A 15,757-nucleotide genomic window follows, 5' to 3' on the forward strand; every position below is an offset into this window, starting at 1 on the left:
CGAATACAATGACCATTCCAGAAATGGATTGTGCATGATTTGTCTCACATTCTAACTGGCGAGGTTGGTGAGGTAACAGCTGTGCAATAAAAACGTGTGGCCTCATAAGTTAACGTTAAGTATGAGTCCATATTCTCTCACACACTAATCCCTCCTCACAATGGCCCCAGTTCTTTCCATTCAGTTCCCTTGTCTCATTGGCAGGGCTGAGTAACCGCAGGCCTTGGAGATGCTGGGAGGGCCTGATTTTCGCTCAGTGCTGGATTTTATGTCCACATCCTGCCTAAGCTGCGAAAGATGGAGCCTTTTTCTAATCGAGGGCGAAGCCAATGATGTAATGTGAACTACAGAGGCCGCGGAGGGACAATCTGCCCCTTGTGAGGAGACAATCTTTAGCCGCTCTCCTCAGGGCTTTGTGACACTCGTGGCAACGTCAAAACTCACGATCACTGGGGGCCGTGTGTATGTGTGTGTGTGTGTGTGTGTGTGAGAGAGTGAAAGCAAAAGTTCTCCGACTGCTTCAAGAGAACTTCAAGCCGTGGTCAAATACTTGGTAGGAGAATTGCAGAGCGCATGACTTGGACTGGAAAAAAAAAATGATGGGTATCAGAAGAAGAAAAATAATCTTCCTGCAGCCACTTTCTTTTGTCTCTTTGACCTCTTTGAGGTCAATACACGCAGATCAGAGCACTGGAATGTATTCGGGAGGTTGGGCGCTGTAGGTGTCGGTACGCCACCCATGCACCCTTAAGCCCTGGTTGTCTTCACACACTAGTCACAATGTACATCAGAAAACACATGCCGATGGTGACACAGAGATACCGATGGTATCGCTGTGTAAAGGGGACAGAGGGAACGTATCTCCCAGAGTTGTACTCAAACAAGGAACAGACAGAATATATATGTATATGTTTTTTGAAAAGGCTTTACCTCATCGGCGTCTGTGGCTGTTAGCTGCATTATCTTGAAGCCGTCGCTGACGTTCTCTTCGACGGTCACGTCAAGAAGATCGTTTGGGAAAACAGGTGGGTTGTCGTTGACGTCCTGGAGCGTAATTTCCACCTGGAGGGAAACGAAGAAGAGTATGAATGGACTTATCAATGCGTTCGACTGGGACAGTTCCATCCGGAGCACGCAGTTGTGTGTTCGAACACACCATAGACGTCGCGGTTCGAATTCTAAAATCGGACAGGTCATCTTCAGTTGAAATCAAAATCACACTTTATTTGTCACATGCGCCGAATACAACAGGTGTGGACCTTAACCGTGAAATGCTTACTTATACAAGCCCTTGACCAACAATGCAGTTCAAGAAAGAGTTAAGAAACATATTTACCAAATAAACTAAAGTACAAAATAATACAAAGTAAAGTTAAAATGACAATGACAAGGCTATATACAGGGGGCCCGGTATCGAGTAAATGTGTGGGGTACAGGTTAGTCGAGGTAATTTGTACATGTAGTTAGAGGTAAAGTGACAATGCATAGATGATAAACAGAGAGTATCAGCAGTGTAAAAGCAAAGGGGATGGTCTGGGTGGCCATTTGATGAATTGTTTAGCAGTCTTATGGCTTGGGGGGAGAAGCTGTTAAGGAGCCTTTTGGACCTAGACTTGGCGCTCCGGTACCGCTTCCCGTGCGGTAGCAGAGAGAACAGTCTATGACTTGGGTGACTGGAGTCTAACAATTTTTTGGGCCTTCCTCTGACACCGCCTAGTATATAGGTCCTGGATGCAGGAAGCTTTGCCCAGTGATGTACTGGGCCGTACGCACTACCCTCTGTAGCGCCATACGGTCAGATGCCGAGCAGTTGCCATACCAGCCGGTGATGCCCACCAGTCAGTACTTTTTGAGGATCTGTGGACCCTTGCCAAACCCTACTTTAGTCTACACAGTGTACAGACAGTGTCTAACTACTGCCTGGAGACACACTTCTTATTTGCATCTACCTCATTTGATCAGAGAAAGAGAGACAGACAGAGACAGACAGAAAGAGAGACAGAGAGAGAGAGAGAGAGAGAGAGAGAGACAGACACAGAGAGACAGACAGAGAGACAGACAGACAGAGACAGACAGAGACAGACAGAAGACAGAGAGAGAGAGACAGACAGAAAGACCCAGACAGAGAGACAGACAGAGACACAGACAGAGACACAGACAGAGACAGACAGACGGACAGAAACAGACAGAGACAAAGAGAGACAGACAGAGAGAGAGACACGGACAGAGAGACACACAGAGACAGAGACAGAGACAGATAGAGAGAGAGAGAGAGAGAGAGAGAGAGAGAGAGAGAGAGAGAGAGAGAGAGAGAGAGAGGCAGAGACAGACAGAGAGAGACACACAGACGGACAGAGACAGCCAGCCAGCCAGAAACAGAGAAACAGACAGAGACAAAGAGATGGACAGACAGAGAGACAGAGACAAAGAGAGACAGACAGAGAGAGAGAGACAGACAGAGAGAGAGAGAGGAAGAGACAGAGAGAGAGAGGCAGGGGCAGAGAGAGAGAGACAGAGAGACAGACTGAGACAGAGAAAGAGAGACAGAGAAAGATAAATAAAGATAAGAGACCTACACATTACGGTGTCATATTGTGTCTAGCCCAGGAATACTGCCTTTCCACTCATACTCCGCAATCACATCTCATCCCCTAACCCAAATATGCATTTCAACGCCAGTAAACAGTGTTTGCTTTAAATCACAACAGACATTTGCCTTTGCATTTTTGTTTAGGGCTTCTATAAAAAGCCAGGTTTGAATTCTCCAGCGTTGCAATCTCCATTAATGTTGACAGTGATTATGGTAATTATTCGCTAGACATAAAAACTCAACCGCGAGTTGCTTTCTCCTGAGCATGCCTATTCAGTCTTATTCAGTCCTCCAGTTGGTTCTGCCGCTATGCGGGTTGATGTGGGTTGCTGAGGCGCAATAGGAAATGGGAAAAGGAACAGCTGTGTCACGTCCACAATGGGACTGGCCAAGTTTTTTTTAACCAACCCAAGTTTCCCCTCACAGGCATTTACCGTGCAGACAATGAGCTTCAAGGCCACAGGACCACCAAGAGGGGTGAGATACAGGAGTCTATTCAGGCCTGCCATTGACAGGAAAAACAGACCTCACGTGCTCCTGCAAATCCACTCTGAAACAAGCAGCATGCTGGAACTACCAACAAATGCCAACATCCAGACCCTTTTCAAGCGCGGCAGTCCATTAAAGGTGACCCAGTAGGGAAAGCCATTGAGACGCCTAGAGAGAGAGAGAGGGGATTCATGTATGGCAATTGCATTCAGAACCTTCTTATTGATGACTTAAGCGCTATAATTGCTTTTCTATAACTGTTTTCATTCCCAGCCAGATGAAAATCATTTTTTAAAGTCTGAATACGTACTAACACTGTCCAAAACCAAGAGCAGCTTTCATAAGCCTATGATTACAACGTGTCTCCACGGTGACCGCTTACTAATCTGATCCTGAATCAGTGGTTAGGGCTGTTCAGTGGTCTCTGTCTGGGATGAGGATGTGGTGGATCTGACCCTGGATCCAGATGATTAGGAGGAAAAAAAAAAAGACAGATCAGATTTAACGCGGGGCCTTGCCGGCCATCCCGGTCGGGGCGCTATGTACCATGTAAAAACAAGACGGAAAACGACAGCACTTCCAGAGCCTAGGGACTCAGCAAAGTCAACAAACAATGAATATTTATCTTCCAACCCGTGTCCTCTTGATGTGTAAAAAATGCACGGCCCATTTCTGAGGAGTGAACTAATTAGAGAAGAAGTGCGGTTATGAGAAATAATTACGCCTTGCGCTTATAGTTTACATTACCCAAGCTCCCCTGGGGGAGAGATATCAAAGAGGCTTGGTGAAACATTTCATCGGAGGAAGAGGAAGCAAGGTCAGGAGGGAGGGAGGGAGGAATTAGTTTTTTTAGTTCCCTTGCTCAACCTGTCACTCAGGCCCAGACGCCCCAGTGTGGTGCAGGTGAAACACATTAGTTTACAGGGGAAAAGATTGTGTTTCAGGCCACTACTGTTTCGAGTTGCAGCTGCTATAACTGGCTGATAGGCTCCATTATTTATGCCTGACATGAATGATTCAAAGGCCGACCGGCTCCTGAGTGCTGTCGATTATGATACCTTAAGTGATCAAGGACTATTTGCCAGGGTCTAAGCCTGTCTACGCCTACAACATGGTCAGAGGATTTCTTATCCGACAGGAATTGTTCACAAAGTCTAGTCTGTCAAATCGACTAAGATACTGTGAGTGGGATGCCTACAGTTGAAGTTGGAAGTTTACATACACTTAGGTTGGATTCAAACTCGTTTTTCAACCACTCCACAAATTTCTTGTTAACAAACTACAGTTTTGGCAAGTCAGTTAGGACATCTGCTTTGTGCATGACACAAGTCATTTTTCCAGCAATTGTTTACAGACAGATTATTTCACTTATTATTCACTACATCACAATTCTAGTGGGTCAGAAGTTTACATACACTAAGTTGACTGTGCCTTTAAACAGCTTGGAAAATTCCAGAAAATGATGTCACGGCTTTAGAAGCTTCTGATAGGCTAATTGACATCATTTGAGTCAATTGGAGGTGTACCTGTGGATGTATTTCAAGGCCTACCTTCAAACTCAGTGCCTCTTTGCTTGACATCACGGGAAAATCAAAAGAAATCAGCCAAGACCTCCGAAAAAAAATTGTAGACCTCCACAAGTCTGGTTCATCCTTGGGAGCAGTTTCCAAATGCCTGAAGGAACCACGTTCATTTGTACAAACAATAGTACGTAAGTATAAACACCATGGGACCCCGCAGCCGTCATACCGCTCAGGAAGGAGACGCACTCTGTCTCCTAGCACGAAAGTGCAAATCAATCCCAGAACAACATCATAGGAACGTGTGAAGATGCTGGAGGAAACAGGTACAAAAGTATCTATATCCACAGTAAAATGAGTTCTATATTGTCATAACCTGAAAGGCCGCTCAGCAAGGAAGAAGCCACTGCTCCAAAACCTCCATAAAAAAGCCACACTACGGTTTGCAACAGCACATGGGGACAAAGATCGTACTTTTTGGAGAAATGTCCTCTGGTCTGATGAAACAAAAATAGAACTGTTTGGCCATAATTACCATCGTTATGTTTGGAGGAAAAAGGGGGAGGCTTGCAAGCCGAAGAACACCATCCCAACTGTGAAGCATGGGGGTGGCAGCATCATGTTGTGGGGGTGCATTGCTGCAGGAGGGACTGGTGCACTTCACAAAATAGATAGCATCATGAGAAGGAAATGTATGTGGATATATTGAAGCAACATCTCAAGACATTAGTCAGAAAGTTAAAGCTTGGTTATAAATGGGTCTTCCAAATGGACAATGACCCCAAGCATACATCCAAAGCTGTGGCAAAATGGCTTAAGGACAACAAAGTTAAGGTATTGGAGTGGCCATCACAAAGCCATGACCTCAATCCTATAGAAAATGTGTGGGCAGAACTGAAAAAGTGTGTGCGAGCAAGGAGGCCTACAAACATGACTCAGTTACACCAGCTCTGTCAGGAGGAATGGGCCAAAATTCACCCAATTTATTGTGGGAAGCTTGTGGAAGGCTACCCAAAACGTTTGACCCAAGTTAAACAATTTAAAGGCAATGCTGCCAAATACTAATTGAGTGTATGTACATTTCTGACCTACTGGGAATGTGATCAAATAAATAAAAGCTGAAATATATCATTCTCTATACCATTATTCTGGCATTTCACATTCTTGAAATAAAGTGGTGATCCTAACTGACCTAAGACAGGGAATTTTTACAAGGATTAAATGTCAGGAATTGTGAAAAACTGAGTTTAAATGTATTTGGCTAAGGTGTATGTAAACTTCTGACTTCGACTAAATATACTCCTAGATGATTTCATTCATAAAATCGTCCTTGTCTACCACTGCATTCAACTTCCTGGCAAAACCTTCCAGCCCTCTTCCAATTAAAAGTGAGGAATTGCACACACGTCATCCATTGATAGTAGGAACCGGCATTTGTGGGATTGAGACCCTTCACAAACTCAGTTTGCCGTCTCAACAAGCCATATCTTCAAGCAAAAAAAAGGCTCAGGCTGCAGACACTGAACACTCCCAACTGTTTCACTTCTCTTCCCCTAACAGTGACAGAATGTACTGAAACGGCCACTCCCTCCCGGTGCACATACCCTTTCCCTTATTATCGTCCTCCTATTTTAAAAAAGTGGAAGCACTGGCAGTGATTCGCGTACACTTTCCCCCAATCATACTCGCAGTCATGCCAAGATGACTGCACGAAGATGAGGAGATGGGGGGGGGGGGGGGGTCATGGAGGAACGATATGCAGTCTTTGAACATGACCCCCTATAGTAAGCACATATTTAGTGAGTTACTGAGTCAGTCAGCATTTCCTACCAGTGGGTAGCGCCAATTAATTAACTCAATGCTGGTCTGCATTAAAGATGAAGTAATACACGACACAATATCTCCTACTCATTGCTGTGATCACGAAGACTCCACTTGAACAGAGTAAATGAAACATCAACAAAGTATCGTCTCTTTTCTAAGAGAGAGTTCCAAAACCAAAACACATTATCACCGCTGATGCAACATGTCGGAAAGCTAAATCTGGTTCATGTGATCATAAAAAATGGAAAAGGGTGCGTCTCATGCAGAGAATAATCATTTCCAAATGATTACATGTGTCATTAGACCTGGTTGACGACTTGAGGTGAAAGTTCGGGGAAGTATCAACTTCCAACACTAATTATCTATTGGCCTTTTGAAAATTGAACAATTCCATTCTGCATCACCAAAAAAAGGATTTCGTAGCAGCAGAGTACTTGGATCTCATGTGTCAAAACCTGGATCACCAGAGCTATTTTACTGTAACACTTCATCATAGCATAGGGCCAAAATCACGAGCCATTACAAGAAATTACTCAGACGTTGGCTCGGAATTAAATAAAAGAATACAAAGAATGTTTGTAACGCCAGAAAATGAGCTCAACACTAAAACCATTAAAACAGGCTGATTCTATATAAAAAAAATGATTAGACAAAAATGATAGGCAGAATGCACTATTTATTTGCAGGGAAACGACATTTATCCGCGATCACATTTGGCCAATCATTGGATAGGGCCTTGAGTTAGCTGGCGTACGGACAGAGAGCATGTTGGGAAAGATTAATACTGGGTCCTCAATCTCAGTGGTTCCCAAGCTGTGGGGCATCTCCACTGGGAGGGGGGCGCGAGGGGTTGGTGGAAGACAGTGCCTTGCGAAAGTATTCGGCCCCCTTGAACTTTGCGACCTTTTGCCACATTTCAGGCTTCAAACATAAAGATATAAAACTGTATTTTTTTGTGAAGAATCAACAACAAGTGGGACACAATCATGAAGTGGAACGACATTTATTGGATATTTCAAACTTTTTTAACAAATCAAAAACTGAAAAATTGGGCGTGCAAAATTATTCAGCCCCCTTAAGTTAATACTTTGTAGCGCCACCTTTTGCTGCGATTACAGCTGTAAGTCGCTTGGGGTATGTCTCTATCAGTTTTGCACATCGAGAGACTGACATTTTTTCCCATTCCTCCTTGCAAAACAGCTCGAGCTCTGTGAGGTTGGATGGAGAGCATTTGTGAACAGCAGTTTTCAGTTCTTTCCACAGATTCTCGATTGGATTCAGGTCTGGACTTTGACTTGGCCATTCTAACACCTGGATATGTTTATTTTTGAACCATTCCATTGTAGATTTTGCTTTATGTTTTGGATCATTGTCTTGTTGGAAGACAAATCTCCGTCCCAGTCTCAGGTCTTTTGCAGACTCCATCAGGTTTTCTTCCAGAATGGTCCTGTATTTGGCTCCATCCATCTTCCCATCAATTTTAACCATCTTCCCTGTCCCTGCTGAAGAAAAGCAGGCCCAAACCATGATGCTGCCACCACCATGTTTGACAGTGTGTTCAGGGTGATGAGCTGTGTTGCTTTTACGCCAAACATAACGTTTTGCATTGTTGCCAAAAAGTTACATTTTGGTTTCATCTGACCAGAGCACCTTCTTCCACATGTTTGGTGTGTCTCCCAGGTGGCTTGTGGCAAACTTTAAACAACACTTTTTATGGATATCTTTAAGAAATGGCTTTCTTCTTGCCACTCTTCCATAAAGGCCAGATTTGTGCAATATACGACTGATTGTTGTCCTATGGACAGAGTCTCCCACCTCAGCTGTAGATCTCTGCAGTTCACCCAGAGTGATCATGGGCCTCTTGGCTGCATCTCTGATCAGTCTTCTCCTTGTATGAGCTGAAAGTTTAGAGGGACGGCCAGGTCTTGGTAGATTTGCAGTGGTCTGATACTCCTTCCATTTCAATATTATCGCTTGCACAGTGCTCCTTGGGATGTTTAAAGCTTGGGAAATCTTTTTGTATCCAAATCCAGCTTTAAACTTCTTCACAACAGTATCTCGGACCTGCCTGGTGTGTTCCTTGTTCTTCATGATGCTCTCTGCGCTTTTAACAGACCTCTGAGACTATCACAGTGCAGGTGCATTTATACGGAGACTTGATTACACACAGGTGGATTGTATTTATCATCATTAGTCATTTAGGTCAACATTGGATCATTCAGAGATCCTCACTGAACTTCTGGAGAGAGTTTGCTGCACTGAAAGTAAAGGGGCTGAATAATTTTGCACGCCCAATTTTTCAGTTTTTGATTTGTTAAAAAAGTTTGAAATATCCAATAAATGTCGTTCCACTTCATGATTGTGTCCCACTTGTTGTTGATTCTTCACAAAAAAATACAGTTTTATATCTTTATGTTTGAAGCCTGAAATGTGGCAAAAGGTCGCAAAGTTCAAGGGGGCCGAATACTTTCGCAAGGCACTGTATATATAGTCAAAAGTCAAAAGTTTGGACACAGCTACTCATTCAAGGGTTTTTCTTAATTTGTACTATTTTCTACATTGTAGAATAATTGTGAAGACATCAAAACTATGAAATAACACATGATGCAGTAACCAAAAAAGTGTAAAACAAATAAAAAAATATTTTATATTTTACATTCTACAAAGTAAGCTTTGTCCACTCTTGGCATTCTCTCAACCAGCTTTACCTGGAATGCTTTTCCAACGGTCTTGAAGGAGTTCCCACATGAGCCCTTGTTGGCTGCTTTTCCTTCACTCTGCAGTCCAACTCATCCCAAGTTATCACAATTGGGTTGAAGACAGATGATTGTGAAGGCCAAGTCATCTGATGCAGCACTCCATCACTCTCCTCCTTGGTCAAATTGCCCTTACACAGCCTGGAGGTGTGATGGGTCATTGTCTTTATGAAAAACAAATGATAGTGGGACTAAGTGCAAACCAGATGGGATGGCTGATCACTGCAGAATGGGGTAATAGCCATGTTGGTTAAGTGTGCCTTGAATTCTAAATAAATCACGACAGTGTCAACAGCAAAGCACCCCACATCATCACACCTCCTCCTCCACGCTTCATGGTGGGAACCACACATGCAGAGATCATCCGTTCATCTACTCTGCGTCTCACAGAGACAAACAAAAATCTCAGATTTCAACGGTCCTTTCCTCGTGTTTCTTGGCCCAAGTAAGGCTCTTTATTATTATTGGTGTCCTTTAGTAGTGGTTTCTTTGCAGCAAATCGACCATGAAGACCTGATTCACGCAGTCTCCTCTGAACAGTTGATTGTGAGATGTGTCTGTTACCTCTGCAGCAGAGGTAACTCTGGGTCTTCCTTTCCTGTGGTGGTCCTCATGAGAGCCAGTTTCATAATAGCGCTTGATGGCTTTTGCAACTGCACTTGACGAAACTTTCAAACTTCTTGAAATTTTCTGGATTGACTGACCTTCATGTCTTAAATTAATGATGGACTTATTTGAGCTGTTCTTGTCATAATATGGACTTGGTCTTTTACCAAATACAGACATATTCTGTACACAGTACCACCCCTACCTTGTCACAACACAATTGATTGGCTCAAACACATTAAGAAGGAAATAAATTCCACAACTTAACATTGAACAAGGCACACCTGTTAATTGAAATGCATTCCAGGTGACTACCTCATGAAGCTGGTTGAGAGAATGCCAAGAGTGTGCAAAGCTGTGGCTACTTTGAAGAATCTCAAATATAAAATGTATTTTAATTTGTTTAATACTTTTTTTGGTTTCTCCATATATGTTATTTCATAGTTTTGATGTCTTCACAATTATTCTACAATGTAGAAAATAGTAAAAATAAAGAAACTCAGTCCAGCTTTAAACTTACTCTTAAAAGTTGCAATAGTAGATTGCACAAGGTGCAATTGGATAGTGCATCATCAGTTCCTCTTTTCATGTTAGTTATTGCATACCTTAGAAAGACATTTATAACTTGTCAGAAATGTCTAGATCAATTAGCCCATGTCAGCTATCGATTTTCTCCTTTTCCTTCTTCTTTTGAGTCACTCAAATATCACATAAACACACATTAGACATGGCAAAATGTGTAGTATTGCGAGAAATAAGCTCCAAAGCTGCAAAAATGTGTGGTGCGGGATGTTCCCCAATGCTGGTGGAGGGGCCCTGAGTGAAAAAGTTGGGGAACCACTACTCTATGTGACAAGTAGTCCCCAGGAAAACACATTACAGAGAAGGGATCCAATTTATTGCCATGTTTCCCAGAGGGAGAGGAAGGAGCCATCACTGGAGCTTCTCACATTCACTTCAGTAACTCTAAGACTTTCTAACTATACCACACCCATCACTAAGGTCTACCAGGACACTTATACAAACAAAGTTGGTCATTTCATACAATGGATAAACGTTCCGAAGCTCTAAGCAACCCTATGCGTGGGTAAAATCATACCCTTCTATAAGATCCAGTAGTGTTTAAGAGGCACTGCATTGTTTAAAGGGATCTGTCATCTTCCTGATTCGAGGAATTGATGAACCCTCTAGAAAACCCCAGGCCCGATGTCTATGTTTGCATTGCTTAATCTGAAAAGCGTATGGCATGATCCGTGCAAGTCTGATGAATGTCCTGCTATAGCTCAGAGAAATGTAAAGGCGGACTGGGGTGATATAACGGCACATTCAACATTATTCATTTCCTGGGACTCCTGAGACTCGCTTACAAAGACCATCTTTATCTCTCTCTCTCTCTCTCCCTCCATCTCTCCTTTACTCATTTAACTGTTTAGATATAACGTCAGGGATTTTTGGGCCTCAGATTTATGGTGATGCTGGCTTAAGAACTCCAAGTACCATTCCAGTCTCTGTTTTTAAGAGCAAAAGGAAATGTAAGCAAAAAAAAATAAAAGGCAATGGGATCAGGTATAAATTATCTGATCCACCTGCTTTTTTTTTTTTACACATACGCAATCATTGAACCGCTTGATTTGTCAAACAAAAGCCCCCGCAACAATCAATCTTCCTGACCGCAGTCGGCAGTGTGCGCTCTGGAGAGGAGAATTTGACCGTGCTGGGATGGGGAATGTGCTCGGGAAAACCTAGACAAAGCTGGAACACTGCCAGACCCCAACGAACAGTGCCGGAGAGAAGTCAGGATAGGGTCCTGTCCTCCGAGCTTCCAAATCTTCTCCAGCCAGAAAAAAAAAAACATGCAGAGACAAAACTAAACAAAATAGGAGTGCCTGCAAACGATCACAAATCACCTAGTTCTTATGAAACCAACGGGTGGAGGAGAGACAATGCCGGACAAGTGGTTTTAATAAATGGGATCACAGTCCTCTCAAAGGAGAACTGCTAAAAGATAGTCTACAGTTGGTCCTCCAAGCCCCCTGCAGCCTCTGTCAAGCAAGGTCACCCTCAATGTGTTCAGGAGGAATTTATAACCCTGCAAAACTAATAACCCACAGTCTGTTTGGACCAGAGTGTTCTTCACGGAGTTGCTGGACTCCTTGTTGACATCTCCCCACATAAAGCCTTGAAACAAATCATGATGAATTGTCGTTGTATTTAATGTGGTAATATTTCTTCCCTCTTGTTGACACCAGGAAGAGTTGGGTGGAAAGTTGAATTATTAGTTGAGCCATAGCAGAGCTAATGGAACAGATGAGAGACAACGTTCACCTCTTCCAGACTCCAGCCCAATACAAAGCAATCCTCATAACCACCATAGCCCACTAACTACTATACATGTAAAAAAAAAAAAAGGTTTGAGAGAATTTAAGAACATCAAACAAGCACACCTCATTTCTCCCCAAGAGAGAACGGTAAGGTAAAAAAAAAAGAAGTAAAACAAGATTTGCTTGTTTTAAAGTATGCTTTGACAAAACGGAAAGAGACCTTTACGGGAGTCCATCTCCATCTTGGAGCTACAAGCCCTGCGTGAGTCTATGGCCTTATCACTACAGCGTATCCACCATTACCGTCCATTACTGCATTTAAACCACGTCGAGCATGCAGGAAATAGGGGTAATCAAGTCAAAATAGGGCTAATAAAACACTATGCTAAATGATCATTTAAAAAGACTCACAAAAAAAACTATTTCTGACTGGTAAGAAAGAACGAGAGAACAATGCAATTGTCTTTTCCATTGCCAACTGATGTGATTTGTATGATTCAGAGTCATCATAAATATTTAAGAGTGGAAGATAATACTGAGTGCCCCTGCTTGCAGTTTGAAGTTCAACCCAGGGGATTTCAACAAGAGAACTACTAAATCTAAGGGATACAGATACAAGGCTTGTCTCTTTCAAGCCAAAGTCGGTCTCCAAGTCTTCTGGAAGGAGAAGGCCTGGCTTTAAAGACTATTCCGGCATCCATTTAATAGTAGCTGTCCACCAGTGATTAATGTGTACAACTTTAAGGCACAGGGAGCAGAAAAGGCACTGGTGATATGCTCATCTGGAGTTGGCCAAACTACGCATGAAAGACAGACAAATCTGCAGAGGTTGCTTATTTCTTTTCGGTGACGTACACCACTCTGTTAAACTATTAAGGAAGAAAAGGTCATTAAAAAGTAAGGGCCCTGATGAGGCTTCGAGGGCACCAGGGGAGGCAAGAGTTGACCTCATGACCTTTCCATGGTCCACTAACAGAACGTGATTGAGAAGGTGAAAAGGGACAAGGGCTTGGGGTGGGTGGAAGGAAGGACAGCCTACTGAAGTCTTGTGTGCATTTTATTCTACACGGGTGAATGGAGGGCAGTGTGTGTGTGTGTGCATTAATGTGTATGTGTGTGTGTTGTGTGATTAAATCTAAAACAGGACCAACTCTGTGTGAGAACAGATCTGGGAACCCCCTGCAGCCTCTGTTTATGTGAAAACCGAGAAAACAGTAACAATGGTCGGTACCTAATCAGGAATGGTTGTGCATGCCGGCGACACTCCAAGCTCCCCGACTGTTTAACAGCCTTAGAGGGAGGTCGGACTGAGCAGACACACACACACACACACACACACACACACACACACTCTCTGGCCAACAGTTTCTCCAAGAACATAAACATGCACCTTTATGTGTTTACTAGACACGAACAGGCAGTGGTTTAAAGTTCTTAAGTAAAAATACTTTAAAGTACTACTTAAGTAGTTTTTTGGGGTATCTGTACTTTACTTTTTACATTTGACTACTTTTTTCTCCATACATTTTCCCTGACAACCAATACTCGTTATATTTCGAACGCTTAGCAGGACAGGAAAATTGTCCAATTCACGTACTTCTCAAGAGAACATCCCTGGTCATCCCTACTGCCCCTGATCTGGCGGACTCACTAAACACAAATGCTTCATTTGCAAATTATCTCTGAGTGTTGGAGTGGAGAAAATGGTGCCTTCTGGTTTGCTTAATATAAGGAATGTGAAATGATTTATACTTCTACTTTTGATACTTAAGTATATTTTAACAATTACATTTACTTTTCATGTTTAACTATATTTAAAACCAAATACTTTTAGACTTTTATTCAAGTAGAATTTTACTGGGTGACTTTCACATGTGTCATTTTCTATTAAGGTAGCTATACTTTGTGACAATTGGGTACTTTTTCCTCCACTACTAATGGGTTGTAGTAACTGTTGATGAAATACAGTTCTGAGAGACAGGCTGCTAACGTTTTGGTAAAGAAATACCACTGAAGTACATAGCATTCATGTGTGATAGTATTCTCACACTATACTAATGTTGCAGACAGCAGTAATAACATCGAGAGCTTGGGACACTAATGTAATATCTGCAAAAAGATGATTCTGAGATAATTGGCTTGAAAGTTCCCGAACCCTCACTGTTTCAATGGTGTCAGCAATTTTTATTGAGTATTCTTATGAACTTAAAGTGGCAATCAGCAGTTAAAACAATACACAAAGTGTTCTCCCCACCACTGTTTCAGTAAAAAGAAAGGTAACCACTCTCAAATTCAAAGACAGAACTATGGATGCAAGGTTTGACCGTCCATGATATCAACATTGCAGTTTTAACCATGTTTTTAGGCAATACAGTCTTACATTTGCTTCGTTTACAAACATGGAAGTAGAACAAGCTTGTTATATTTTGTGTTTTGATGGGGTACGACAGTTGAACGAAGCTCATGATCCATTTGTAAGAATCAAATGGGTACATATCTTTAAAGTATTTATTCATTTCCCCTTTAACATCATCAATTGGGGTACTTAGAGTACTACACAGGTACAGAACATTGAACGGAACAAGGCTATGTCGATAACTGCATTTTGACAAAACTGCAGATAGAAATGTGCACTGAGGGTTGCAATTTTTGTTTGAGGGAACATTAGTCTCCTACTGCAGCTACGGCTGAAGAGCTAGCGCGAGTTGAACACTGCTTCGATCATAAAATCCCACATTGTCATTTCTGATCCAAAAGAATAACCATTTTTTTTTCTTTCTCCTCTTCCGTGGCCATGCAGCTATCATTCATTTCGCGTCCCATACATCTGTGTCGGTCATTTAGAAACCTGACAGGAAACATTTGGCAAGATGGCCTGATCCAAAGACATTTTGAGAGGTGCAAAAAAAAGGAAAGAGAAATGTTGATGCATTTAACATGAGGCTGCGTAAAATATATATATATAAAAAATATATTAAAAAAAGACTTCTGCCAAATAACTTGACAACAAGAGATGGTTTCCCCCCCCACCTAGACCATTCATAGCAACAGACTAAGGGTTGGAGCTAGCCTCTCCTATCCACTGAAGACTGCTTTTCAACCTCCCTCACAAACCTCCCTCACAAACCTCCCTCACAAACCTCCCTCACAAACCTCCCTCACAAGGAAGATTTGTAAGCTTCACATGTTTAATGTTCACTTGTTTTTTAAATATCATGAAGACAGACTCGCTCGGAATACCATCCGTCTTGATTAACTTTCCATTTGTATGCACATCAGCCGCAGTGAATGCTAGCATGGAAAGCAATTGACTGGCTAAAGAGGAGCTCTCAAAGCACGGAGAAATCGTTACCGGATTAAAATGTATACGGCCCCATCATGTTGCCTGTGCATTTCATTATCTTGTTTTGTTTAGTACTATCAATAACTTTAATTATACATAAGCCTTGTAAAATGTAAATCCTTGTTCCTATAAAGACACGATGCACATCTTCCACATACTGAAACACTACACTATACCATCCATTCTAAATTATTCTGAGTAACCCTAATTTGAAGGACTCTCCTTTTGATTTACTGTCTGTAGCATGAAGGACTCACTGTCTCTATAGCATAAATAAATCAGGAACCCCTCAAATAGGTAAATATAAT

General features: G+C 42.3%; 1 protein-coding gene across 1 annotated transcript in view; it reads right to left on the reverse strand.

Annotated features, from left to right (window-relative positions):
- LOC110505081 (protocadherin Fat 4) overlaps positions 1 to 15,757 on the reverse strand; it is a 98,336-nt gene that overhangs the window by 44,079 nt on the left and 38,500 nt on the right. The window contains exon 2 of the mRNA XM_021584041.3: positions 931 to 1,062. Coding sequence (XP_021439716.3) covers positions 931 to 1,062 — 132 coding nt within the window. The remainder of the gene's footprint in view (positions 1 to 930; positions 1,063 to 15,757) is intronic.

This window comes from Oncorhynchus mykiss, chromosome 25 (assembly GCF_057628025.1).
Source record: "Oncorhynchus mykiss isolate SJ-2025 chromosome 25, ASM5762802v1, whole genome shotgun sequence".
Taxonomy (NCBI): domain Eukaryota; kingdom Metazoa; phylum Chordata; class Actinopteri; order Salmoniformes; family Salmonidae; genus Oncorhynchus; species Oncorhynchus mykiss.